Source organism: Oncorhynchus clarkii, unplaced genomic scaffold (assembly GCF_045791955.1).
Source record: "Oncorhynchus clarkii lewisi isolate Uvic-CL-2024 unplaced genomic scaffold, UVic_Ocla_1.0 unplaced_contig_9317_pilon_pilon, whole genome shotgun sequence".
In the NCBI taxonomy this organism is placed as follows: domain Eukaryota; kingdom Metazoa; phylum Chordata; class Actinopteri; order Salmoniformes; family Salmonidae; genus Oncorhynchus; species Oncorhynchus clarkii.
The window spans coordinates 40,001-66,600 of NW_027258570.1; the positions used below are offsets into that span (position 1 = coordinate 40,001).

A 26,600-nucleotide genomic window follows, 5' to 3' on the forward strand; every position below is an offset into this window, starting at 1 on the left:
GTTTTTTTTATTAATGAATGAACAATTAAAATAACATAGAGTCAAGCATCTATAGTTAAATAAAGTCATAGGAATACTACATTTTAAATACAATGAAATATGGTCATCATCAGTCTATGTTCTTAAATCTGTGGGGTATGTGAGAAGAGAGGCCAGTGCTGAATGATCAATGATCTACATCATTCCAAGTCAGTACTAATGTTAATAGTCATGAATTTACTAGTATTGTTCTCCAATTACAAAAAGTGAATGTACTTACTAACGAGTTGTAATCTAATTTCAGAACTTAGTTGTCCATGTAATTAGTTGAGGTACAGTACAATGGAACATCAACACATGAATAGTGGTGAGAAGCATGGTTGTAGTCTGGGTGTTTTAGTAACGCTTTATAAATCATTTATTTAACACAGTAGTTGTGCACACCCTTCATAAATGTCATTATATTACAGATGTTCTGTATGCTCCTAATGTACTAGCTACTGCATAGCTATGTGCTTCCTCATTCAATTAATTCCAGAGATTTAAGAAATACATTTAATCTGAGCATATTTCTCCTGGTGGTTTTCATAAGGCGCGGGTGTATATGATGTAAGACATTCATTAGTCAAAGACGCACAGTGAGCAGCATACAGTAAGGCTCTGTTCCACCTCTGCACAGCCTCACCACCGACAGGGCAGCAGGACCCTCTAGGTCTCAGTTCCCAGTCCTGACACCTTTTTCCTAATTTTTCCCACTACAAAATTAAGTAACTTGCTAGCAGATTTTGAAAAGGCGTTTGATAAAGTATGACTAGAATTTATAAATAAATGCAAATCTCTTATACAATGAGTTAAAGTTATGTACAGCAACCCCAGATGTAAAATAGTAAATAATGGTTACTTCTCAGAAAGTATTGAGCTTTAAGAGGATTAAAACAAGGCTGTCCGTTGTCTCCATATCTATTTATAATGGCCATTGAAATGCTAGCTATTAAAATGAGATCCAACAAGAACATCAAAGGGTTTGAAATCCAGGGGATAAAAACAGTGTCTCACAGTCTCATTTAAGATCTTGATCACTTTTCTAGCCTCTCTGGACTAAAACCTAATTATGACAAGTGTACCATATTATGTATTGGATCGTTAAAAAATACATTGTTTACACTACCTTGTAGTTTACCACTTTAATGGGCGGATGGAGAAGTAGACATACTTGGTATTCACATCTCAACAAAAAAAAAACTTTCCACAATCAATTTCAATAGAAAGTTAGCAAAAATAGATACAATTCTGCAACCATGTAAATACTTGTCTATTTATGGAAAAACACATTGAATAACTCTTTGGTTTTATCACAGTTAACTTACTTACTAATGGCACTGCCTACTCTAGAAGACTCGTTTTTTAAATCATATGAGCAGAAAATATTTCATTTTATTTGGAATGCTAAGCCAGACAAAATGAAACGTGTCTATTTATATAATGAATGTGAGTTTGGGGGCTAAAATGAAATAAAAGATAAAGCAAATATTACAAATATTACAACAAATGTTCAACTCAAACATACTGATTAATAAAAAAAACATCTTTATGGAAAAAATGTTTAAAAATGGTATTATATTTATTCATGATATTATGGATAGAAACGGAGGAGTTATGTCACATATGCAGCTGTCGAAAATATATTGGAATATCTGCTCAATCCAAACTTACAAACAACTGATTGCAGCACTAACACAAAAATGGAGGTAAGTGGAAAACAGAAATTGAATAATGTGTCCCTGAACAAAGAGGGGGTCAAAATCAAAAGTAACAGTTTGGTCACCAGCTGCATTAAGTACTGCAGAGCATCCCCTCCTCATGGACTACACCAGATGTGTGAGATGTTACCCCACTCTTCCACCAAGGCACCTGCAAGTTCCCGGACATTTCTGGGGGGAATGGCCCTAGCCCTCACCCTCCGATCCAACATGTCCCAGACGTGCTCAATGGGATTGAGATCCGGGCTCTTCGCTGGCCATGGCAGAACACTGACATTCCTGTCTTGCAGGAAATCACGCACAGAACGAGCAGTATGGCTGGTGGCATTGTCATGCTGGAGGGTCATGTCAGGATTAGCCTGCAGGAAGGGTACCACATGAGGGAGGAAGATGTCTTCCCTGTAACGCACAGCATTGAGATTGCCTGCAACGACAACAAGCTCAGTCCGATGATGCTGTGACACACCGCCCCAGACCACGACGGACCCTCCACCTCCAAATCGATCCCGCTCCAGAGTACAGGCCTCAGTGTAACACTCACTCCTTCGACGATAAACGTGAATCCTACCATCACCCCTAGTGAGACAAAACCGCAACTCGTCAGTGAAAAGCACTTTTTGCCAGTCCTGTCTGGTCAAGCGACGGTGGGTTTGTGCCCATAGGCGACATTGTTGCTGATGATGTCTGGTGAGGACCTACCTTACAACAGGCCTACAACCCTCAGTCCAGCCTCTCTCAGCCTATCGCGGACAGTCTGAGCACTGATTGAGGGATTGTGCGTTCCTGGTGTAACTCGTGCAGTTGTTGTTGCCATCCTGTACCTGTTCCGCAGGTGTGATGTTCGGATGTACCGATCCTGTGCAGGTGTTGTTACACGTGGTCTATCACTGTGAGGAAGATCAGCTGTACATCCTGTCTCCCTGTAGCGCTGTCTTAGGTGTCTCACAGTACGGACATGGCAATTTATTTCCATGGCCACATCTGCAGTCCTCATGCCTCCTTGCAGAATGCCTAAGGCACGTTCACGCAGATGAGCAGGGACCCTGGGCATCTTTCTTTTGGTGTTTTTCAGAGTTAGTAGAAAGGCCTCTGTAGTGTCCTAAATTTTCGTAACTGTGACCTTAATTGCCTACCGTCTGTAAGCTGTTAGTGTCTTAATGACCATTCCACAGGTGCATGTTCATAATTGTTTATGGTTCATTGAATAAGGATGGGAAACAGTGTTTAACCCTTTACAATGAAGATCTGTGAAGTTATTTGGATTTCTACGAATTATCTTTGAAAGACAGGGTCCTGAAAAAGGGACGTTTCTTTTTTTGCTGAGTTTATATATATGGGGCATACAACAATCTCAGCTCTGTAGATTTTGCTGCGAAGAGACAGAATCAATATATCATTTATTCTGGTATTGCCCCTATGTAGCTTGTTTCTGGTCATAGGTTCAGGAATGGTTCAAAAATAACAACAGGCACTTAAAATTAATCTTACAAATAGCAGTGTTTGGCGATTTGGAAAGCCATAGTCAGTCAATAAATAATATAATAATACTCGTAGGAAAGGTTTTCATCTTTAGCTCACAATCTGTGGATACTTTACGATTAGAAAGGTTAAAAATTAAGTAAAACATCACAGAACAATTGAAAAATATATGGAAACCAATCGAGAGTGGTCTATGGTGATAGGTGGGATGGGCTGAGAGTGGCAAAGGGGTGGGATTAAAGAGCTGAGGTCTATGGTGATAGGTGGGATGGGCTGAGAGTGACTGAAGGATGGGATTAAAGAGCTGAGGTCTATGGTGATAGGTGGGATGGGCTGAGAGTGGCAGAGGGGTGGGATTAAAGAGCTGAGGTCTATTGGTGATAGGTGGGATGGGCTGAGAGTGGCAGAGGGGTGGGATTAAAGAGCTAAGATCTATGGTGATAGGTGGGATGGGCTGAGAGGGGCAGAGGGGTGGGATTAAAGAGCTGAGGTCTATGGTGATAGGTGGGATGGGCTGAGAGAGGCAGAGGGGTGGGATTAAAGAGCTGAGGTCTATGGTGATAGGTGGGATGGGCTGAGAGAGGCAGAGGGGTGGGATTAAAGAGCTGAGGTCTATGGTGATAGGTGGGATGGGCTGAGAGAGGCAGAGGGGTGGGATTAAAGAGCTGAGGTCTATGGTGATAGGTGGGATGGGCTGAGAGTGGCTGAGGGGTGTGATTAAAGAGCTGAGGTCTATGGTGATAGGTGGGGTGGGCTGAGAGTGGCTGAGGGTGGGATTAAAGAGCTGAGGTCTATGGTGATAGGTGGGATGGGCTGAGAGTGGCAGAGGGGTGGGATTAAAGAGCTGAGGTCTATTGGTGATAGGTGGGATGGGCTGAGAGTGGCAGAGGGGTGGAATTAAAGAGCTGAGGTCTATGGTGATAGGTGGGATGGGCTGAGAGAGGCAGAGGGGTGGGATTAAAGAGCTGAGGTCGATGGTGATAGGTGGGATGGGCTGAGAGTGGCAGAGGGGTGGGATTAAAGAGCTGATGTTTGGTAATGTATTATTGTTATGTGACTGCTTTATATAAAAGTACCATGTATGTAAAATGTGTATGCAAAATGTATACGTAAAATGTATGTATATGTAAAAAAAACAAAAAATATGTGCCACTGATTCCGCTCCAGCCTTTACCTCCCTAATTAAGGTGCCACCAACCTCCTGTGATAAACATAATGTTCTCATTGAAAGCATTCCAAATAATCTTTGTCAGTTTGGATGTGGGGGTTTGACCTCAAGGAGGACTTCTAGAGAGAGCTACTACAAGTAGTTGGGTTTGTACGGTATAATAGCCCCTTTCTTCACCTGGTGAGGGAGCAAAAAAACGAATAGTTTAGGAGCAAAGTGAGGAAAGGGTTCAGTGTATGTGTTTGGAGAAGGAGTGAGGAAACGTCCAGTGAAAATGTACAGCAGCACCGCAGAATATACTACTAGTAGTGAACACAGTGCTTATCTGTTGTGCTCTGAGCCTCTGGCTCGTAGTCACTACATGCCTCTACAGCCAATGGCCACAGCACAAACCTAACTTTATGACATGGTTCCAGAATGGCTTTGCATATGTTAATAAACTGTAATCTGAGTATACTCGTCTTGGCTGACTTGTTTTTTTCCTTTTTCATTTGTAGGATAACCCTGGTGGATTGTCTAGCCTCCTCTCCACTGAGACACTGGGGAAGGAGTTTATAGAACTGTTGGAATTCGGACCATCCAAAAACTATTCTGCCTCAAAATGTTGTTTTCTCTAGCCCTCCTCTTCCTGCTAACTCCGTTCCCCTCCCTTCAAACTCCAGTAACCAATGAGAAAAGAAACGCCAAAGGAACAGGAAGTGAACCGAAACCCTACGTCCTACTCACCCTCTCCCTCGCAAAACCAAAAACCGCAGCCACGCTCGTGAATGTCACCAAAGAGACCCCTAAGCCCACTCTGAAAGCCCTAAGCCCAACTATAGCCAATCAGACACATCCAGCCCCCTCAAGCCCTCTCAAACCTCCAACAGCCACGCTCGTGAAACTCACCAAAGAGACCCCTAAGCCCACTCTGAAAGCCCTAAACCCAACTGCAGCCAATCAGACACATCCAGCCCCCTCAAGCCCCCTCAAACCTCCAACAGCCACGCTCGTCAAACTCACCAAAGAGACCCCTAAGCCCACTCCGAAAACCCTAAGCCCAACTATAGCCAATCAGACACATCCAGCCCCCTCAAGACCCCTCAAACCTCCAACAGCCACGCTCGTCAAACTCACCAAAGAGACCGCTAAGTCCACTCCGAAAGCCCTAAGCCCAACTATAGCCAATCAGATTCATCCAGCCCCCTCGACCCCCCTCAAACCTCCAACAGCCACACTCGTCAAACTCACCAAAGAGACCCCTAAGCCCACTGTGAAAACCCTAAGCCCAGCTGCAGCGAATCAGACACATCCAGCCCCCTCGACCCCCCTTAAGCCTCCAACAGCCACGTTTATCAAACTCACCAAAGAGACCCCTAAGCCCACTGTGAAAGCCCTAAGCCCAACTGCAGCCAATCAGACACATCCAGCCCCCTCTGCCCCCCTCAAACCTCCAACAGCCACGCTCGTCAAACTCACCAAAGAGACCCCTAAGCTCACTCCGAAAACCCTAAGCCCAGCTGCAGCGAATCAGACACATCCAGTCCCCTCGACCCCCCTCAAGCCTCCAACAGCCATGTTCATCAAACTCAACAAAGAGACCCCTAAGCCCACTGTGAAAAAGAGACCAATCCTCATCCAGCCCAGCCTCCAACAGCCATGAAGAGCCCTAAGCCCACTGTGAAAGCCCTAAGCCCAGCTGCAGCCAATCAGACACATCCAGCCCCCTCAACCCCCCTCAAACCTCCAACAGCCATGCTCGTCAAACTCACCAAAGAGACCCCTAAGCCCACTCTGAAAGCCATAAGCCCAGCTGCAACCAATCAGACACATCCAGCCCCCTCAACCCCCCTCAAACATCCAACAGCCAGTGGTCCAAAGACCACAACCAAAGACAAACCCTCCATCACACTGCCGCATCCCATCCCCATCAAGGTGCTCATCACTTCTGACTCTGGCTGCATCAGTAAGGACACCCAGAGCGACGCTAGCAACCGCACCAAGGAGCAGACCCAGACCCACGAGCTGAAGCTGAAGCCTGGCTTTCCTCTAACCCTGACCCACCGCATCAGTCTGGTTCCTACCTCCTGCACCGGGGGATGTGTGGCTGAGATGGCAGCACTGAAAGGACGTGTTGGCCGGCTGGAGAAAGAGATGTCCCTCATGAAGAGTAAATGTACGACTGGTCTTATTTAGTTACACATAACCGTAACCTCCTAGTCGCAAACCTCTTTCATATAATAACTTCATTCTGATATGGAGATTATCCATGAGGCTAGTTTGAATTAAATCCAGAGTCTTTCTGGTAACCAACATTAACATTTCATCTTTTGATGTTTGCTCTGTCTTGTTTCATACTGTATACTCTCTTCCCCTTCCTACCAGGTGCTTCCTGCTCCAAAGGCCCATGTCCCAATGACTGCAGTGCGAATGGGAAATGTGAGAAGGGAAAGTGTGTCTGCCTCCCAGGGTTCCTTGGTCTAGACTGCAGTAAATGTACAGCTGGAGCTGACTGCAGTAAAAGTCAGTTACTGTGCCTTCTTCATTTGATCTGACTTGTCTTCTTTGATCTGATTGTCTTTATTGCAATTCAGCTAGAGACACACTAGCAACTCATAATCTAAGGTTCCAGTCGCCACACACAAGCACACCACTTAGAATGCATGCCTAATATACATTCCTTCATTCTAAGTTGTATGCTTGTGTGTTTATTGGAACACATATTATTTTCTCTCATCTCCAGAAGGTACCAAAGACAAAATCCAGATAACGGTGGAGACGGTGGCGTTGAAGGTATCACCTGAGAACAATGCTATCACAGAGAGTCTGCAGGGGAAGAAGACCAAGGCAGACCAAATCCTCTTCCAGAAGAAAACAGAGCAAAAGAAACCTACGGCCGCCAAAGAGGATGGTGACATCAAAAGCAAAACAAAAGGGACCACAAGAGTAAAAGCAGGGCCCACCAAGACACAAGCCAAACAAGGGGTTACTGTCACTAAAACCAAAACCACCCATTCTAATGCTACCAAGACTGGACTGGGCCGACCAACCGTCGGACAGGTTCTGTTGAAACACCATGGAGGAAGAAAGCAAGAGAGCAAAGGCAAAACGACAGTTATAAAGAAGCAGTCTAAACCTGACCTGAAGTTGAAAGGAACAGTGAAGGAGGAATCTGCAGGTAAAGCCAATGCTGAAGCTGGCAACCTCCAAGACCAGCCTCAAGCCAATGTCACCCAAAGCACTGTGAAGACGTTTGTGAACAAAACCCAGTCAGGAAAAGAGACTCTGGAGCAGTCGACGTTGGCTGAGAAGAATGTGACTCTAACATCTGGAAAGAAAACAGTCAAAAAGGTGAAATTAGTTCAGGGGACTATGAACGTTACAAAGGTGTCATTGGCTTTTGATAGCACTAAGGCTGGGATGGGCAAGATCACCCTTACAAAGGACATTAAGACAGAGGCAGACATCTCCTCAGGCACATCTAAAACTACTGTGAAGACAGGGTCAGGCAAAGGGAAGCCAGTCCCACGGAAGAGTCAGTATGTTGTGAACATGACCACTGTGGAGACCACCTCTGAAGTCAAAGTCTTCAGCAACAAGACAACAACTATCCAGTCTTCCAAAAACACCACCAGGAAAGCAGAAACAGGAGTGGGCCGTGGACTTGGCTCTGTGAAGGTTCAGAACATCACCACGTACGGCTTCACCCTCACATGGTCGGCCCCAACAGCCATGTTTAAGAACTTCACTGTGTCCAGAAGAGAGCACAGGGCAGAGGGTGATGAAGAGGAGGAGGAAGAGGCGGAGGAGGGAGCTTCTCTCGGGGAAGAGGACAGAGTAGCCGGAGTCGTAAACTCCACCATTGAGATCCGAAAACAGAGCCCTAATGGAACTGTGGCTTTCCCCACTAAAGCTCCCGGTAGCTCCAGAGGTAAAGCTCACACAAAGAGGGTGTCCGTTGTTCTCCCCGACAGCGTTCGCTCTGTGGAGTTCAGTAACCTGCGACCTCAGACCCGATACTCCCTGCACATATGTGGCACCACTCCCGGATCCCGCTCCAAGATTCACAGAGTAACCACCATGACAGGTAATTAGGAGAACCAAACCCACATAGAGACTTATTCAGAATATTTCACCAGAACTTTTGATGAATAACTCCTATAGTAATGTATCTGTTCATTCAATGTGCTGGTTCATGTATTGGATAGCCTGCATGTCTCTCTTTTATTTAAACTGTGGCTGCACTAAATCATCACGTGTGTTGAGACAGAATATCCCATTGTATCTATATTTTCTATACTTCAAATGTACTGGGACTTTAGTGACTTTTTAACCTTTTCCTTCACCACGTTTCAGCCTCATGTCCGTTGTCTCCAGTACAATACCAGTGTCGACATGTGTGAAAACGGTGCATTTCCACCTTTTGTAGAAGAAAACAATTAAAGTAACAAAATGATCAAAAGGTAACCGTTTTAAAAACACAATGACATTCACTGTGACCTGGGGAGCAAGAAAAGACCCTCCTTCTGGCTAGAAACTCTGTGATGTCACAGAGAAGCAGTTTATAGGACCTTCCAACTCGTCTTTTTAACACACAGAATATAGAAACGCCCTGTTTTCACACATGTTGACACTGGTGTGGTGCTGGAGACAATGAATATGAGGTTCTTTTAAATATCCTCTTCTGGCCTCTCCTCTTCCTTATTCATTTTCTTCCCCATGCAGGACCTGAGCCCCCCACCGAGCTGGTGTTTAGTAACGTGACAGAAGCCTCTCTTTCTGTGTCCTGGTCCAAACCAAAGAACAAAATCTCTGGCTTCAAAATCACATACTCTCACTCAGTCACGGGTAAGTTACTGTGTTACCTTAGCTTTTATCATGTTATCTACCTCTAAATCTGGGTTTTGTAAAACTCGGTCCTAGGGCCCCTCCTTGACAATGAGTTGAGTATTTGAATCAGCTGTGTAGTGCTAGGGCAGGTTTGGGAAACCCTACTATAAGTGACAAGGTGATGAAACTTTGAACACTTTAAAAATAGTTTTTTCACACCCCATTTGTCAGCACAAGGGCTTCACCAAAATCATTCAAGTGGAAGATACAACTTTTGTAGCATTCTTGTGTGCTCCATTAATGAATGACAGATCAGCTGTTCAGTCAAAATACCTCCGTCATCCCCAAACACTGACACTGTTTAAGTGTCAATCATGGCCGGTGTCCCAAATGGCACCCTATTCCCTATGTGTCAAATGTAGTGCATCATAAAGTGAATAGGGTGCCATTTGTTTTCCCCAGAGGACCAGTGTGTTACTATGTCTTTTATCATGACAGGAGAGAGTGGTTCTGTGTCTGTCATCATGACTGGAGAGAGTGGTTCTGTGTCTGTCTGTCATCATGACTGGAGAGAGTGGTTCTGTGTCTGTCTGTCATCATGACAGGAGAGAGTGGTTCTGTGTCTGTCTGTCATCCTGACTGGAGAGAGTGGTTCTGTGTCTGTCTGTCATCATGACTGGAGAGAGTGGTTCTGTGTCTGTCTGTCATCATGACAGGAGAGAGTGGTTCTGTGTCTGTCTGTCATCATGACTGGAGAGAGTGGTTCTGTGTCTGTCTGTCATCATGACTGGAGAGAGTGGTTCTGTGTCTGTCTGTCATCATGACTGGAGAGAGTGGTTCTGTGTCTGTCTGTCATCATGACTGGAGAGAGTGGTTCTGTGTCTGTCTGTCATCATGACTGGAGAGAGTGGTTCTGTGTCTGTCTGTCATCATGACTGGAGAGAGTGGTTCTGTGTCTGTCTGTCATCATGACAGGAGAGAGTGGTTCTGTGTCTGTCTGTCATCATGACTGGAGAGAGTGGTTCTGTGTCTGTCTGTCATCATGACTGGAGAGAGTGGTTCTGTGTCTGTCTGTCATCCTGACAGGAGAGAGTGGTTCTGTGTCTGTCTGTCATCATGACAGGAGAGAGTGGTTCTGTGTCTGTCTGTCATCATGACTGGAGAGAGTGGTTCTGTGTCTGTCTGTCATCCTGACTGGAGAGAGTGGTTCTGTGTCTGTCTGTCATCATGACAGGAGAGAGTGGTTCTGTGTCTGTCTGTCATCATGACTGGAGAGAGTGGTTCTGTGTCTGTCTGTCATCATGACTGGAGAGAGTGGTTCTGTGTCTGTCTGTCATCATGACTGGAGAGAGTGGTTCTGTGTCTGTCTGTCATCATGACTGGAGAGAGTGGTTCTGTGTCTGTCTGTCATCATGACTGGAGAGAGTGGTTCTGTGTCTGTCTGTCATCATGACTGGAGAGAGTGGTTCTGTGTCTGTCTGTCATCATGACAGGAGAGAGTGGTTCTGTGTCTGTCTGTCATCATGACAGGAGAGAGTGGTTCTGTGTCTGTCTGTCATCATGACTGGAGAGAGTGGTTCTGTGTCTGTCTGTCATCATGACAGGAGAGAGTGGTTCTGTGTCTGTCTGTCATCCTGACTGGAGAGAGTGGTTCTGTGTGTCTGTCATCATGACTGGAGAGAGTGGTTCTGTGTCTGTCTGTCATCCTGACTGGAGAGAGTGGTTCTGTGTCTGTCTGTCATCATGACAGGAGAGAGTGGTTCTGTGTCTGTCTGTCATCATGACAGGAGAGAGTGGTTCTGTGTCTGTCTGTCATCATGACAGGAGAGAGTGGTTCTGTGTCTGTCTGTCATCATGACAGGAGAGAGTGGTTCTGTGTCTGTCTGTCATCATGACTGGAGAGAGTGGTTCTGTGTCTGTCTGTCATCATGACAGGAGAGAGTGGTTCTGTGTCTGTCTGTCATCATGACAGGAGAGAGTGGTTCTGTGTCTGTCTGTCATCATGACAGGAGAGAGTGGTTCTGTGTCTGTCTGTCATCATGACTGGAGAGAGTGGTTCTGTGTCTGTCTGTCATCATGACAGGAGAGAGTGGTTCTGTGTCTGTCTGTCATCATGACAGGAGAGAGTGGTTCTGTGTCTGTCTGTCATCATGACAGGAGAGAGTGGTTCTGTGTCTGTCTGTCATCATGACTGGAGAGAGTGGTTCTGTGTCTGTCTGTCATCATGACTGGAGAGAGTGGTTCTGTGTCTGTCTGTCATCGTGACTGGAGAGAGTGGTTCTGTGTCTGTCTGTCATCATGACAGGAGAGAGTGGTTCTGTGTCTGTCTGTCATCATGACTGGAGAGAGTGGTTCTGTGTCTGTCTGTCATCATGACAGGAGAGAGTGGTTCTGTGTCTGTCTGTCATCATGACTGGAGAGAGTGGTTCTGTGTCTGTCTGTCATCATGACTGGAGAGAGTGGTTCTGTGTCTGTCTGTCATCATGACTGGAGAGAGTGGTTCTGTGTCTGTCTGTCATCATGACATGGAGAGAGTGGTTCTGTGTCTGTCTGTCATCATGACTGGAGAGAGTGGTTCTGTGTCTGTCTGTCATCATGACTGGAGAGATCATGACTGGAGAGAGTGGTTCTGTGTCTGTCTGTCATCATGACTGGAGAGAGTGGTTCTGTGTCTGTCTGTCATCATGACAGGAGAGAGTGGTTCTGTGTCTGTCTGTCATCATGACTGGAGAGAGTGGTTCTGTGTCTGTCTGTCATCATGACAGGAGAGAGTGGTTCTGTGTCTGTCTGTCATCATGACTGGAGAGAGTGGTTCTGTGTCTGTCTGTCATCATGACTGGAGAGAGTGGTTCTGTGTCTGTCTGTCATCATGACTGGAGAGAGTGGTTCTGTGTCTGTCTGTCATCATGACTGGAGAGAGTGGTTCTGTGTCTGTCTGTCATCATGACTGGAGAGAGTGGTTCTGTGTCTGTCTGTCATCATGACTGGAGAGAGTGGTTCTGTGTCTGTCTGTCATCATGACTGGAGAGAGTGGTTCTGTGTCTGTCTGTCATCATGACAGGAGAGAGTGGTTCTGTGTCTGTCTGTCATCATGACTGGAGAGAGTGGTTCTGTGTCTGTCTGTCATCATGACGGAGAGAGTGGTTCTGTGTCTGTCTGTCATCCTGACATGACTGGAGAGAGTGGTTCTGTGTCTGTCTGTCATCATGACTGGAAAGAGTGGTTCTGTGTCTGTCTGTCATCATGACAGGAGAGAGTGGTTCTGTGTCTGTCTGTCATCATGACAGGAGAGAGTGGTTCTGTGTCTGTCTGTCATCATGACTGGAGAGAGTGGTTCTGTGTCTGTCTGTCATCATGACCGGAGAGAGTGGTTCTGTGTCTGTCTGTCATCATGACTGGAGAGAGTGGTTCTGTGTCTGTCTGTCATCATGACTGGAGAGAGTGGTTCTGTGTCTGTCTGTCATCATGACAGGAGAGAGTGGTTCTGTGTGTCTGTCACATGTGGAGAGATGTCTGTCATCATGACAGAAGAGAGTGGTTCTGTGTCTGTCTGTCATCATGACAGGAGAGAGTGGTTCTGTGTCTGTCTGTCATCATGACTGGAGAGAGTGGTTCTGTGTCTATAGTACGTCTGTCATCATGACAAAAGAGAGTGGTTCTGTGTCTGTCTGTCATCGTGACTGGAGAGAGTGGTTCTGTGTCTGTCTGTCATCCTGACAGGAGAGAGTGGTTCTGTGTCTGTCTGTCATCAGGAGAGAGTGGTTCTGTGTCTGTCTGACATGGAGAGAGTGGTTCTGTGTCTGTCTGTCATCATGACAGGAGAGAGTGGTTCTGTGTCTGTCTGTCATCCTGACAGGAGAGAGTGGTTCTGTGTCTGTCTGTCATCATGACAGGAGAGAGTGGTTCTGTGTCTGTCTGTCATCATGACAGGAGAGAGTGGTTCTGTGTCTGTCTGTCATCATGACTGGAGAGAGTGGTTCTGTGTCTGTCTGTCATCCTGACAGGAGAGAGTGGCTCTGTGTCTGTCTGTCATCATGACAGGAGAGAGTGGTTCTGTGTCTGTCTGTCATCATGACTGGAGAGAGTGGTTCTGTGTCTGTCTGTCATCATGACTGGAGAGAGTGGTTCTGTGTCTGTCTGTCATCATGACAGGAGAGAGTGGTTCTGTGTCTGTCTGTCATCATGACAGGAGAGAGTGGTTCTGTGTCTACAGTATGTCTGTCATCATGACAAAAGAGAGTGGTTCTGTGTCTGTATGTCATCCTGACAGGATAGAGTGGTTCTGTGTCTGTCTGTCATCATGACAGGAGAGAGTGGTTCTGTGTCTACAGTATGTCTGTCATCATGACAAAAGAGAGTGGTTCTGTGTCTGTCTGTCATCATGACAGGAGAGAGTGGTTCTGTGTCTGTCTGTCATCCTGACAGGAGAGAGTGGTTCTGTGTCTACAGTATGTCTGTGATCATGACAAAAGAGAGTGGTTTTGTGTCTACAGTATGTCTGTCATCATGACAAAAGAGAGTGGTTCTGTGTCTGTCTGTCATCCTGACAGGAGAGAGTGGTTCTGTGTCTGTCATCCTGACAGGAGAGAGTGTCTGTCATCTGACAGGAGAGAGTGGTTCTGTGTCTGTCATCCTGACAGGAGAGAGTGGTTCTGTGTCTGTCATCCTGACAGGAGAGAGTGGTTGTGTGTCTGTCATCCTGACAGGAGAGAGTGGTTCTGTGTCTGTCATCCTGACAGGAGAGAGTGGTTCTGTGTCTGTCATCCTGACAGGAGAGAGTGGTTGTGTGTCTGTCATCCTGACAGGAGAGACTGGTTCTGTGTCTGTGGATTCCCTGCAGTCCCAGGTGTCTCTGTCCAAGCTGTCCTCGGGGGCCACGTACGAGGTCAGTGTGATGTCCACCATGGGGAAGAGAGAGAGTGATCCCCTCATTGCCATCATGACCACAGGTGATCACCACACTTACCTAGATCTACTGTGCTGTAGCAACTCACCATTACAGTACATCATCATGCATTCTGCTTTGGACGTGGAGTGCAGAACGATCCAGAGTGCATTTGCCTTATTTTTACCCACAGTTTCAGTTGTCTTGCCCTGCAATATGACAACAATTAGGTGTTTTAAAACATGACATAAAGGCATAACAATAATTCACCATGTAAAACACATTGTCTTTGGACTGTAGTACCTGCCCCTCCAACTGTTCTCCAAGCAACTAACGTAACAGATGCCAAGGCAGTGCTGCAATGGACCCCCGCCATGGGCCAAGTAGACCGCTTCATCATCAGTTATGAGTCTGCAAAAAGTGAGTGTGGTATCATTTCCTGATGAAAAGATACGGTGAACATACATACAGTAGTATAACTATAGTTATACAGTTCCTTCAGAAAGTATTCAGACCTCTTGACTTTTTACACATTTTGTTACGTTACAGCCTTATTATAAAAACTAAATCCTCAGCAATCTACACACAATAACCCATAATGACTAAGTAAAAACAGGTTTTTAGACATTTTTGCTATGAGACTCGAAATTGAGCTCAGGTGCATCCTATTTCCATTGGTCATCCAAGTTAAATAGAGAATAAAACAACTTGATTGGAGTCCACCTGTGGTAAATTCAATTGATTGGACATGATTTGGAAAGGCACACACCTGTCTATATGAGGTCCCACAGTTGACAGTGCATGTCACGGCAAAAACCAAGCCATGAGGTCAAAGGAATTGTCCATAGAGCTCCGAGACAGGATTGTGTCGAGGCACAGATCTGGGGAAGGGTAACAAAAACTGTCTGCAGAATTGAAGATCCCCAAGAACACAGTGGCCTCCATCACTCTTAAATGAAGAAGTTTGGAATCACCAAGACTCTTCCTAGAGCTGACCACCTGACCAAACTGACCAATCGGGGGGAAAGAGCCTTGGTCAGGGTTGTGACCAAGAACCCGATGGTCACTCTGACAGAGCTCCGAGTTCCTCTGTGGAGATGGGAGAACCTTCCAGAAGGACAACCATCTCTGCTGCACTCCACCAATCAGGCCTTTATGGTAGAGTGGCCAGGCGGAAGCCACTCCTCAGTAAAAAGGCACATGACAGCCCGCTTGGAGTTTGCCAAAAGGCACCTAAAGACTCTCAGACCATGAGAAACAAGATTCTCTGGTCTGATGAAACCAAGATTTAACTCTTTGGCTTGAATGCCAAGCGTCACATCTGGAGGAAACCTGGCACCATCCCTACGGTGAAGCATGGTGGTGGCAGCATCATGCTGTGGGGATGTTTTCAGCGGCAGGGACTGGGAGACGAGTCAGGATCAAGGAAAAGATGAACGGAGCAAAGTACAGAGCGACCCTTGAAAAAAACCTGCTCCAGAGCGCTCAGGGCCACAGCCTGGGGCGAAGGTTCACCTTCCAACAGGACAACAACCCTAAGCACACAGCCAAAACAATGCAGGAGTGGCTTCAGGACAAGTCTCTGAATGTCCTTGAGTGGCCCAGATCGAACATCTCTGGAGAGACCTGAAAATAGCTGTGCAGCAACGCTCCCAATCAAACCTGACAGAAACTCTCCAAAAACAAGTGTGCCAAGCTTGTAGCATCAGACTCAAGAAGACTTGATGCTGTAATCACTACCAAAGTTGCTTCAACAAAGCACTGAGTAAAGGTTCTGAATACTTATGTAAATGTGATATATATATATATATATATATATATATATATATATATATATATATATTTATTTGATATATATATAAATTAGCAAACAAATATATATATATTTTTGTTTTGGCATTATGGGGTATTGTGTGTAGATTGATTAGGGAAAAAACTATTGAATCAATTTTATAATAAGGCTGTAACGTAACTATATGTGGAAAAAGTCAAGGGGTCTGAATACTTTCAGAAGGCACTGTAGACCAGTGGAGGCTGCAGAGGGGAGGACGACTCATAACAGTGGCTGGAAGGGAGCAAAGGGAATGGCATCAAACACATAGGAACTGCTCCAGCCATTACCACGAGCCCGTCCTCCCCAATTAAGGTGCCACCAACCTCATGTAGTATATAGTATGTACCATAGCTAGTATAACTACACCTGTACATTGTATACTGTTCTACTCACGTTCCAAGCTGTAATCCAGCCTAAGCTGCATCCCCTGTCCCTCTCAATTGTCTCTCCCACAGCTCCCAATGTAACAGTGACAGTGATGGTGTCTGGTAACTCAGTAGAGCAGCAGCTGAGAGGGCTGCAGAGAGACACCCTGTACACAGTCAAAGCCCTGAGTCAGAAAGACAGTCTGCAGAGCACAGCCATCACTACCACCTTCACAACGGCCAGTGGTGAGTACACAGGGGGGAAACACACTGCACAACATCACATGTAACTACAGCGTAGAACCTCAAAGATCTGAAGCTCAGAGTTACGGACTGACCGGTCAAAGTTACAAACATTTCAGTGCTCCACACGACCTCTATTCCCGTTGGGATTTCTGAGGTCCTACTGTATAGGGAAAAGAACCAGGACAGAACGTACCTGTATGTGTGATGGTTTGTCCTTCAGCTGTAAAGGCCGGTGAGGTGGGCGCTCGTTCTGCTGTTGTATCATGGAAATCCCCCAGTGTTGCGTTCAGCAGATACAGAGTGACCTATCAGACGGCAGGAGAGGAGGTCAAGGTGAGCTTTATTTCTCACATGATACATTCGTATGAACTTAATACCACAACTACACTGCTACTATATTGTATACCAATGCTACAGATGTAGGATCTTCATTTGAGCCAGTTTGCTACAGCAGGAAAATAATCCTGCCGCAACAGAAACTGTGAATTATGTTTATTATAAGTAATGGGCATTTTTATAAGGGCTGATACATTTTTTCTTAAGGGAAACTCAAGTCTGAAATTTCAAAGTGGAAATTACAAGCTTCAGAAGACTTTTTAAACCTCAAATTCCAAACTATTTTTTAAAAATACTATCAAATTAAGATCCTGCATCTGTATACAATGATGCGTCCCAAATGACCATATTCCTATAGTGTACTAATTTTACCCAGGGCCCATAGTCAAAAGTAGTGCACTATATAGGAAATAGGGTGCCATTTGGGACGGACTATATGAGGTGAAACAACAGTGCATGAGGTAAAACAGTTTCAAACATCTGTTTCTCTGGCCCTCTATCTCCCCAGGAGGTGATTCTGGACTCCACGGTGACGGAGTACAAGCTGACTGGACTGTTCTCTATGTCTAAGTACACGGTGCTGGTACAGGGAGAGAGAGAGGGGCAGTACACATCTATTGTCACCACTGAGTTTATCACAGGTAGGTGTTACAGACCAGCAGTGAATTATGAGAAATGTACTTTGCACATGAGTCTCTCCATTTCATCAACTCAAGGCAACAGGGTTACTTATCTTTTACAGAGAATATAGTAATTGTATAGTAATGTTATAGTAATCGTATAGTAATCTTATAGTAATTGTATAGTAATGTTGTAGTAATTGTATAGTAATCTTATAGTAATTGTATCCCCTCGGCTCAGGAAAACTGCGCTTCCCATTCCCCACGGAGTGTTCCCAGGAGCTGCTGAACGGAGCGCTCCAGTCAGGAGAGGTGGATCTTTACCCAGAGGGCAAGGAAGGGAAGGCAGTCAGAGTCTACTGTGACATGGAGACTGAGGGAGGAGGCTGGACGGTAAGATACTTGGCTTCTCTCTCTCTCTCTCTCTCTCTCTCTCTCTGTCTCTCTCTCTCTCTCTCTCTGTCTCTCTCTCTCTCTCTCTCTCTCTGTCTCTCTCTCTCTCTCTCTCTCTCTCTCTCTCTCTCTCTCTCTCTCTCTCTCTCTCTCTCTCTCTCTCTGCTCTCTCTCTCTCTCTCTCTCTCTCTCTCTCATGGGTTTGAATGGGATTGAATCATCAGCCATCTGATTCCAAAGGTTGACAATCACATTTCCTTTTGAATAGCTGCATTTTGTTGGACATAGTACGTGGGGGAATGATAGAATGGCTATGAATGTGGGACATCTATGCATATTTATTTTCTATGGTGAGTCTGTCTGTTCCCAATATCAGCTTTGTGAATGTGTTGCATACTGTAGGTGTTCCAGAGGAGAATGAACGGGAAGACAAATTTTTTCAGAACCTGGAGTGACTACACTACCGGCTTTGGAAACCTCAGCGAGGAGTTCTGGCTCGGTAAGGTTCAACTCAATGCTGCAGATCCACTCAAAGTCCTCAGAAGAGGACAAACAGGAAACTATAGTTCAGGGATGGGGTCATTTCTATTATCATTTCAGTAAATTCAGGAAGTAAACAAATACATTTTCCAATTTTCTTTAATCCTTCTCTATGAGAACATTTTTAAATAGGAATTTCAGTCCACTTCTTGTATTGACTGAATAGAGGACATGCATGAAGATGGCGGCCCCCATGTACTTACCACAAATACCTCATTTGCTAAGTTCGTCCTATTATACAGTGGTTTCCATTATTCTTGTTTGGAATCTGCATTAGCTTCAGTAAATCTCCAAGATGGTGGCAATTTGAAAAAAAATAAATGAAAAAGTTAATTGTGCTGATTTACTGGCACATTGAGCCATGTCGCGCTCCGTAGTTTAAAAACTCTGTGGGTAATGCTAAAACAATGACTGCATATCCAGATTCCTCCTTCTTTACCCACCCTCACCATTGAAATGGAATTGACCCCAACCATGCTAACTGCATCAAAAGGGAGGCTACTACCAAAGCGTACAGTATGTACTCTACATAGCTCACAGCTTGAACATAGAGTACATAGTATATGTTTTAAATGATGTCCTAATCTTCTCTCTCTCTATCTCTCATCCATCCAGGTAATGAGCTGCTTCACAACCTGACCAGCATGGGCCCAGTGAGCCTGAGAGTGGACCTGCGTTCAGGCAACGATACGGCCTACGCCCATTACTCCAGTTTCACCATCGACTCAGTGGACAAACACTACGCCATCGAGGTGTCTGGATACACCGGCACTGCAGGTAAAAGGATGTACACTAGCCAAGATAGAATGTGAGGACAGAGCCTAGCAGAGCAGAATGTACACTAGCCAAGATAGAATGTGAGGACAGAGCCTAGCAGAGCAGAATGTACACTAGCCAAGATAGAATGTGAGGACAGAGCCTAGCAGAGCAGAATGTACACTAGCCAAGATAGAATGTGAGGACAGAGCCTAGCAGAGCAGAATGTACACTAGCCAAGATAGAATGTGAGGACAGAGCCTAGCAGAGCAGAATGTACACTAGCCAAGATAGAATGTGAGGACAGAGCCTAGCAGAGCAGAATGTACACTAGCCAAGATAGAATGTGAGGACAGAGCCTAGCAGAGCAGAATGTACACTTGCCAAGATAGAATGTGAGGACAGAGCCTAGCAGAGCAGAATGTACACTAGCCAAGATAGAATGTGAGGACAGAGCCTAGCAGAGCAGAATGTACACTAGCCAAGATAGAATGTGAGGACAGAGCCTAGCAGAGCAGGTGCTTAAGGTTGAGGAACCAAAACTCAAATAGCTCACAAACAAATATTCAATATGAGGTCAATCCCATTCACAACATTTCACTAAAGTAAACATTTTACTGAAGTGGAGGGTGGGAATGGTCCCTCACTCTACAAATCCTGAATTGTACTTCTTTCTTTCTTCCCCATCACGTCTATAAGGTGACTCCATGAGGTACCACAACGGGCGCCCATTCTCCACCAGAGACAAGGAACCCCACCCCCTGGGCATCCACTGTGCCAGGGCCTGCATGGGCGGCTGGTGGTACAAAAACTGCTACAAGACCAACCTCAACGGCCTCTATGGCACCAACAGCAACAACCAGGTACCACTAGTACCAGTATCATCCCACTAAGTGCTTTTGTCGTTGCTTTGACATTTTGATTACAGTACCTTTCCTGGTCTTTGTTATTGCAAGACAGCACCCCAATGCTGATATGCTATAAACACTGCACCACATCTCCAGTGTTTCAATTTGATCCATAGAGAATGATAGAGGACTCTTCTTTGTATCTGTTCAATTATGGCATCTGTGAGCGCATGGGCAGCACCATTAAGGCCATCTTCATTTTTAATTAGTACATTTTTTTATTCTACTACTTCTATGAGTTGGTAAACAAACTGAAAAGGTGCACAGTGCCACATGGAGTGTGTTGTTTGAACAGATATAATGCCAAGGTTGGTGATCTACTGCCACCTGCAGTTATGGAATGTTTGCTCATGTATAATTCATTGGCTGATCCCTCAGATGGAATTATGTGATCCTTCATTAACCCATAGGAAGTCCCACCCAGTTGACTACTTCAAAATGGTGAAATTTCTCAATGACGATGGCCATGCTAAAATGTGATTTTAGGCACTAGAGTACTCTATCTATCTCTATGATTTGAACAGACTTCTTATTTGATGTTGTGTCATCTGCTATCAACTCCTATCAACTAATGTAACTGAATTTAAGTTTTGTCAACTCAACTTAATCTACTAAATGAACGTAACTCAACTGCTTGTTCTGTGTTATAGGGTGTGGTGTGGATAGACTGGAAGGGCAAAGACTCGTCCATTCCCTTTACTGAGATGAAGTTCCGACCGGCCGGGATCTCCATCACAACCCACGGATAAGACCGTCCTCTGACTCGTCCACCCCTAAAACCCTTTCTTTGAGAAACAGGAAAGTGGAGCACCAAGAGACCATAAACGTGTGGATGTCGCACTTCCTGCATCTCAAATTCCGCCTCAACTTGCATGTCCAGTGGTCTTAACAGCCGTCACGACAGACAGCGTATCAGTCTGTACTTGTACTGTACAGTGCAGTGCACCAGGCTCCTGTTCTGTACCTTTATCATGCTGTCTCTCTCAGCTGTATCTGTAGACAGGAAATATTTGTGATTGCAGCATTTTGTATAGTATTGTTTTATGACCCAACTCTTACCGTCTCCAACTCAATGACTGTTCTACTGCTCTGACCCCAAAGCATCTCTACCTGATGCACATCACATGGTTACCCACCCCACTACTACTGTAATAAAACATGCACTGTCTCACTCTATTGCAATAAATGAGGCACATGAATGCCTGGATGGAGATGGGTTTTTTGTACTCAACTATGTGAGTGGTGTTGTGTGTGTGTGTGTGACTAATCTGCTAACACGATTCTTCAGGTGTTGTCAAGGTTACTCATCACCATGTGTAGTTCACCTGTGCTAGACATGCTTATTTCACATATTTCAGTTCTGTTCACAAATACAGTATTTTGTGAACTGATTTGAAACATTTAGACAAGAAGAGAAAGAGTGCAGGAGATGGCCTCTGACAGGTTAGTATCAGTAATAAGATGGTGAAATCATCCTTACTAAACACATTTCCAGTTGACAGTTATGCAATATGACACGCACACTCGGGCTAAGTCCCTAATGGCACCCTATTCCCTATGCAGTGCACTACTTTTGATCAGGGCCCATAGGGAATAGGGTGTATATGGCCTATAGGGAATAGGATGCCACCTACACAAACTTAGGCTATACATCCCTGGTGTGTTTCTGTCACCATCAGCATTTACAATCAGTGACAATCTAATTCACTTCTCCCTCCTCCAATAGGCATTTAGTTCCTGATCTAACAACTCAGCACACTCTGCTCTGAAATGTCCATTTATCAACGACTCACAGGAAAGAAGATGAGTCGATATGGAGCTCAACTCCGTGAGGTCTCTAGCACTGCAGCATCCAGGGGAAAGATAAATGAGGGTGAATGTATGAAGCTATTGGCTTATCACGACTTACCACAGAAGCACCGACTGAGTATGTTCCAACTATTGAACAGACATTTTGCAGCAGAATGGCTTCAGTCACAAAGCTCAGCATTCTACTGGCCGTTGATGTCTATGAAATGAAAGAACAAGGTGAAGAATCCTCCTTTTCCATGACTCCTGTGGGTGAAGACTACTGGTTGATCACCAGATCCTCACCTGAAGAGAGTCTGATGCTGTGAATACCTCTAACCCTTCACCTGAAGAGAGTCTGATGCTGTGAATACCTCTAACCCTTCACCTGAAGAGAGTCTGTTGCTGTGAATACCTCTAACCCTTCACCTGAAGAGAGTCTGCTGCTGTGAATACCTCTAACCCTTCACCTGAAGAGAGTCTGTTGCTGTGAATACCTCTAACCCTTCACCTGAAGAGAGTCTGCTGCTGTGAATACCTCTAACCCTTCACCTGAAGAGAGTCTGCTGCTGTGAATACCTCTAACCCTTCACCTGAAGAGAGTCTGCTGCTGTGAATACCTGTAACCCTTCACCTGAAGAGAGTCTGTTGCTGTGAATACCTCTATCCCTTCACCTGAAGAGAGTCTGATGCTGTGAATACCTCTAACCCTTCACCTGAAGAGAGTCTGCTGCTGTGAATAACTCTAACCCTTCACCTGAAGAGAGTCTGCTGCTTTGAATACCTCTAACTATTCACCTGAAGAGAGTCTGCTGCTGTGAATACCTCTAACCCTTCACCTGAAGAGAGTCTGCTGCTGTGAATACCTCTAACCCTTCACCTGAAGAGAGTCTGTTGCTGTGAATACCTCTAACCCTTCACCTGAAGAGAGTCTGATGCTGTGAATACCTCTAACCCTTCACCTGAAGAGAGTCTGCTGCTGTGAATACCTCTAACCCTTTACCTGAAGAGAGTCTGCTGCTGTGAATACCTCTAACCCTTTACCTGAAGAGAGTCTGCTGCTGTGAATACCTCTAACCCTTCACCTGAAGAGAGTCTGCTGCTGTGAACACCTCTAACCCTTCACCTGAAGAGAGTCTGATGCTGTGAATACCTCTAACACTTCACCTGAAGAGAGTCTGCTGCTGTGAATACCTCTAACCCTTCACCTGAAGAGAGTCTGCTGCTGTGAATACCTCTAACCCTTCACCTGAAGAGAGTCTGCTGCTGTGAATACCTCTAACCCTTCACCTGAAGAGAGTCTGCTGCTGTGAATACCTCTAACTCTTCACCTGAAGAGAGTCTGCTGCTGTGAATACCTCTAACCCTTCACCTGAAGAGAGTCTGCTGCTGTGAATACCTCTAACCCTTCACCTGAGAATTCCACCCTGGATGCAGACTAATGGGATCGTCTAAAAGCTATCTGTGAATCTGAGGAACAATTCTTATCTCCAGATCAACAACCTCACTCAGTCAGACTCTGGGCATTACAAGGTGTGCTGGACAAATGGCACAGGGTCCAAACAGAAGAACATAGACCTCACCGTTTGCAGAACTACAGGCAAGAAGCCGGTTGTGCCATTTGTCCAGTTAGGAGAGACAGTAGACCTGATGTGTGGAACGGCAAGGGGTGGTGACAATGTGAACATTTGGGACATCATTAGTTCCCTAGCACCTTTCTTGGAGGATGAAATGGTATGGCAAATGATTGAGAACAGCTGCACTCTACGTATCACCAACTTCACCACTGAGGACAAGATATATTTTGTTTTAATGGTACTGGAGCCCCAGCAATGTGTTTACAGGGAGTTGATGGAAGTGAGGCCCGAGGCAATGTATCTCCATTGCTCATTGGGAGAAAATGCAGTGCCTTGCTTTAACACTGACCCCAGTGGAGAAGAGTTGCATACTGGCAGATTTAGAGTTAGAATAGCCGTGTGAAAACACCTCTGAGGAAAACCTCACTGGCAAACAAATGTACATGGTGGATGGTGGATGGTGGATGGTGGATGGTGTATGGTGCATGGTGGATGGTGGATGGTGCATGGTGGATGGTGGATGGTGCATGGTGGATGGTGCATGGTGTATGGTGTATGGTGCATGGTGGATGGTGCATGGTGGATGGTGCATGGTGGATGGTGGTGCATGGTGCATGGTGGATGGTGCATGGTGGATGGTGCATGGTGGATGGTGGTGCATGGTGGATGGTGCATGGTGGATGGTGCATGGTGGATGGTGGATGGTGCATGGTGGATGGTGCATGGTGGATGGTGCATGGTGGATGGTGCATGGTGGATGGTGGATGGTGCATGGTGGATGGTGGATGGTGCATGGTGGATGGTGCATGGTGGATGGTGCATGGTGGATGGTGGATGGTGCATGGTGCATGGTGGATGGTGGATGGTGGATGGTGCATGGTGGATGGTGGATGGTGCATGGTGGATGGTGGATGGTGGATGGTGCATGGTGCATGGTGGATGGTGGATGGTGCATGGTGCATGGCGGATGGAAGAGTGTCAGGGAATTACACCCTGGTCATCCCATCACTGATGCTGAACCACACAGGCTTCTGTATATGTTTTAGGGGTTTCAGGATCCTTCAATGCTGTGACCTGCTGGTGTGCTGCAAGTCCGAGTCTTCTCAGAGGGAAGGGAAGCTGCTCTCGGCTGTAACGCTGATCTCACTCAGCCTGCTGAGGTTGTATGGTACAGACAGAGCGATCTGGTGGAAGATGTTATCATGGACACACAAAACACACTGTATGTCTGCCACGCATAAATGATTTGAGGATATGGAGGGCCGAATGAATGCGTCTAGTCCTCACTCCTCTTTGGTGCTCTCTAACGTCTCACTGGAGGACCGTGGGAGGTGCTAGTGTGCTGTCATCTATGACGACGCGTGTGTGTGTCAGTGACTAAGACCCATCTGATTTACGTTGAGAGAGATCCCTTTGTTGTCGATTCCACTTTCTATGCAGTGTTCTCGTCATTGCTGGGCTGTGTTCTGCTGGGGATGGTCTGCACTGTGATCACTGTGAACATGAAGACCATGAGAAGAGAATGTGCGTCTCTACAGACTGAGGACTGCAGCCCAGACACAGGGACGACAGAGCAATGGAGAGGAAGAGGAGAGGGAGGAGAGAGATGAAAGGGAAGAGAGGGAGGAGAGGGAAGAGAGGGGAAAAGATAGAGAGTGAAGAAAGCGAGTTATGAGTGAAGAGAGAGGGGAGGAAGAGAGAGGGGAGGAAGAGAGAGGTGAAGGAAGAGAGAGGGGAACAAAGAGAGAGGGGAGGAAGAGAGAGGGGAGGGAGGGAGGAAGAGAGAGGAGAGTGAAGAGAGCGGGAAGGAAGAGAGGAGCGAAAGAGAGGAGAGAAAGAGATATAGGAGGAAGAGAAAGGGGAGTGAAGAGAGAGGGGAGTGAAGAGAGAGGGGAGGAAGAGAGAGGAGAGAAAGAGAGAGGAGAGAAAGAGAGAGGTGAGAAAGAGAGAGGAGAGAATGTAACGAGATTCCTCCTGGGAAGGAGAGGCGGACCAAAATGCAGCGTGGTTATAATTCATGGTTCTTTAATAATGAAACTATACATGAATAACTACAAAACAAGAACCGTGAAAACCCAAAACAGTCCCGTGTGGTACAAACACTGACACAGGAGACAACCACCCACAAAACCCAACACAAAACAGGCTACCTAAATATGGCTCCCAATCAGATACAATGACTAACACCTGCCTCTGATTGAGAACCATATCAGGCACAAACACAGAAACAGACAAACAAGACATCCAACATAGAATGCCTACTCAGATCACACCCTGACCAAACAAAACATAGAACATACAAAGCAAAATATGTTCAGGTTGTGACAGAGAAAGAGAGATAGGAGTAAGAGAGAGGTGAGGAAGAGAGAGGGGAGGAGAGAGAAGAAGAGAGAGAGGAGGAAGAGAGAGAGGAGGAAGAGAGAGGTGAGGAAGAGAGAGGGGAGGAAGAGAGAGGGGAGGAAGAGAGAGGGGAGAAAGAGAGATAGGAGGGAAGAGAGAGGGGAGGGAAGAGAGAGGACAGCATCAAGTTATGAGAGGGGGAAGGGAAGAGAGAGGACAGGATCAAGTTATGAGAGGGGGAAGGGAAGAGAGAGGACAGGATCAAGTTATGAGAGGGGGAAGGGAAGAGAGAGGACAGGATAGAGTTATGAGAGAGGGGAGGGAAGAGAGAAGACAGGATAGAGTTATGAGAGAGGGGGGGGAAGAGAGAAGACAGGATAGAGTTATGAGAGAGGGGAGGGAAGAGAGAGGACAGGATAGAGTTATGAGAGGGGGAAGGGAAGAGAGAGGACAGGATAGAGTTATGAGAGGGGGAAGGGAAGAGAGAGGACAGGATAGAGTTACGAGAGAGGGGGGGAAGAGAGAGGACAGTATAGAGTTATGAGAGAGGGGAGGGAAGAGAGAGGATTGTGCAGATCATTCTCAAAACTCAGCTGGAAACATTTATTTTTCAAATTGCCTTGAATGATTCCTATTAATATTTTTCAATGTGATACTTTGGTCCCATCTTTTGACTTACTTCTATATGAACTCATGCTGTATAGGTCCCACCTCTGTTCTTATCTGAGTCTCTCCAGCAAAGTAAACATCATCATCTTTAAAATCACATGTCCTTCAGAAAGACCCTGCCGTGGTGCAACCTAACCTGGGCTGACCA

The 26,600-nt window shown here is 45.8% G+C and overlaps 2 protein-coding genes across 3 annotated transcripts in view; both read left to right on the plus strand.

Annotated features, from left to right (window-relative positions):
* The window catches only part of LOC139397362 (tenascin-like), a 29,763-nt gene extending 8,472 nt beyond the window's left edge, over positions 1–21,291 (plus strand). The window contains exons 2-15 of one of the 2 annotated variants that reach the window (XM_071144121.1): positions 4,884–6,541; positions 6,751–6,888; positions 7,109–8,452; positions 9,091–9,213; positions 14,001–14,144; positions 14,381–14,500; positions 16,370–16,525; positions 16,746–16,858; positions 17,370–17,502; positions 17,723–17,874; positions 18,277–18,373; positions 19,030–19,191; positions 19,870–20,033; positions 20,729–21,291. In XM_071144121.1, the coding sequence (XP_071000222.1) occupies positions 6,025–6,541; positions 6,751–6,888; positions 7,109–8,452; positions 9,091–9,213; positions 14,001–14,144; positions 14,381–14,500; positions 16,370–16,525; positions 16,746–16,858; positions 17,370–17,502; positions 17,723–17,874; positions 18,277–18,373; positions 19,030–19,191; positions 19,870–20,033; positions 20,729–20,827 (3,462 nt within the window). In that variant the 5' untranslated portion in view covers positions 4,884–6,024 and the 3' untranslated portion in view covers positions 20,828–21,291. Of the gene's footprint in view, positions 1–4,883; positions 6,542–6,750; positions 6,889–7,108; positions 8,453–9,090; positions 9,214–14,000; positions 14,145–14,380; positions 14,501–16,369; positions 16,526–16,745; positions 16,859–17,369; positions 17,503–17,722; positions 17,875–18,276; positions 18,374–19,029; positions 19,192–19,869; positions 20,034–20,728 lie in introns of those variants that run through there. The other variant, XM_071144122.1, reaches the window with a different exon arrangement.
* On the plus strand, positions 4,988–5,879 carry LOC139397360 (uncharacterized). The gene is made up of 2 exons (XM_071144119.1): positions 4,988–5,752; positions 5,826–5,879. Exons 1-2 carry the CDS (start codon positions 4,988–4,990, stop codon positions 5,877–5,879), a joined length of 819 nt encoding a protein of 272 aa, XP_071000220.1.
* Positions 21,292–26,600: the final 5,309 nt, after the last annotated feature.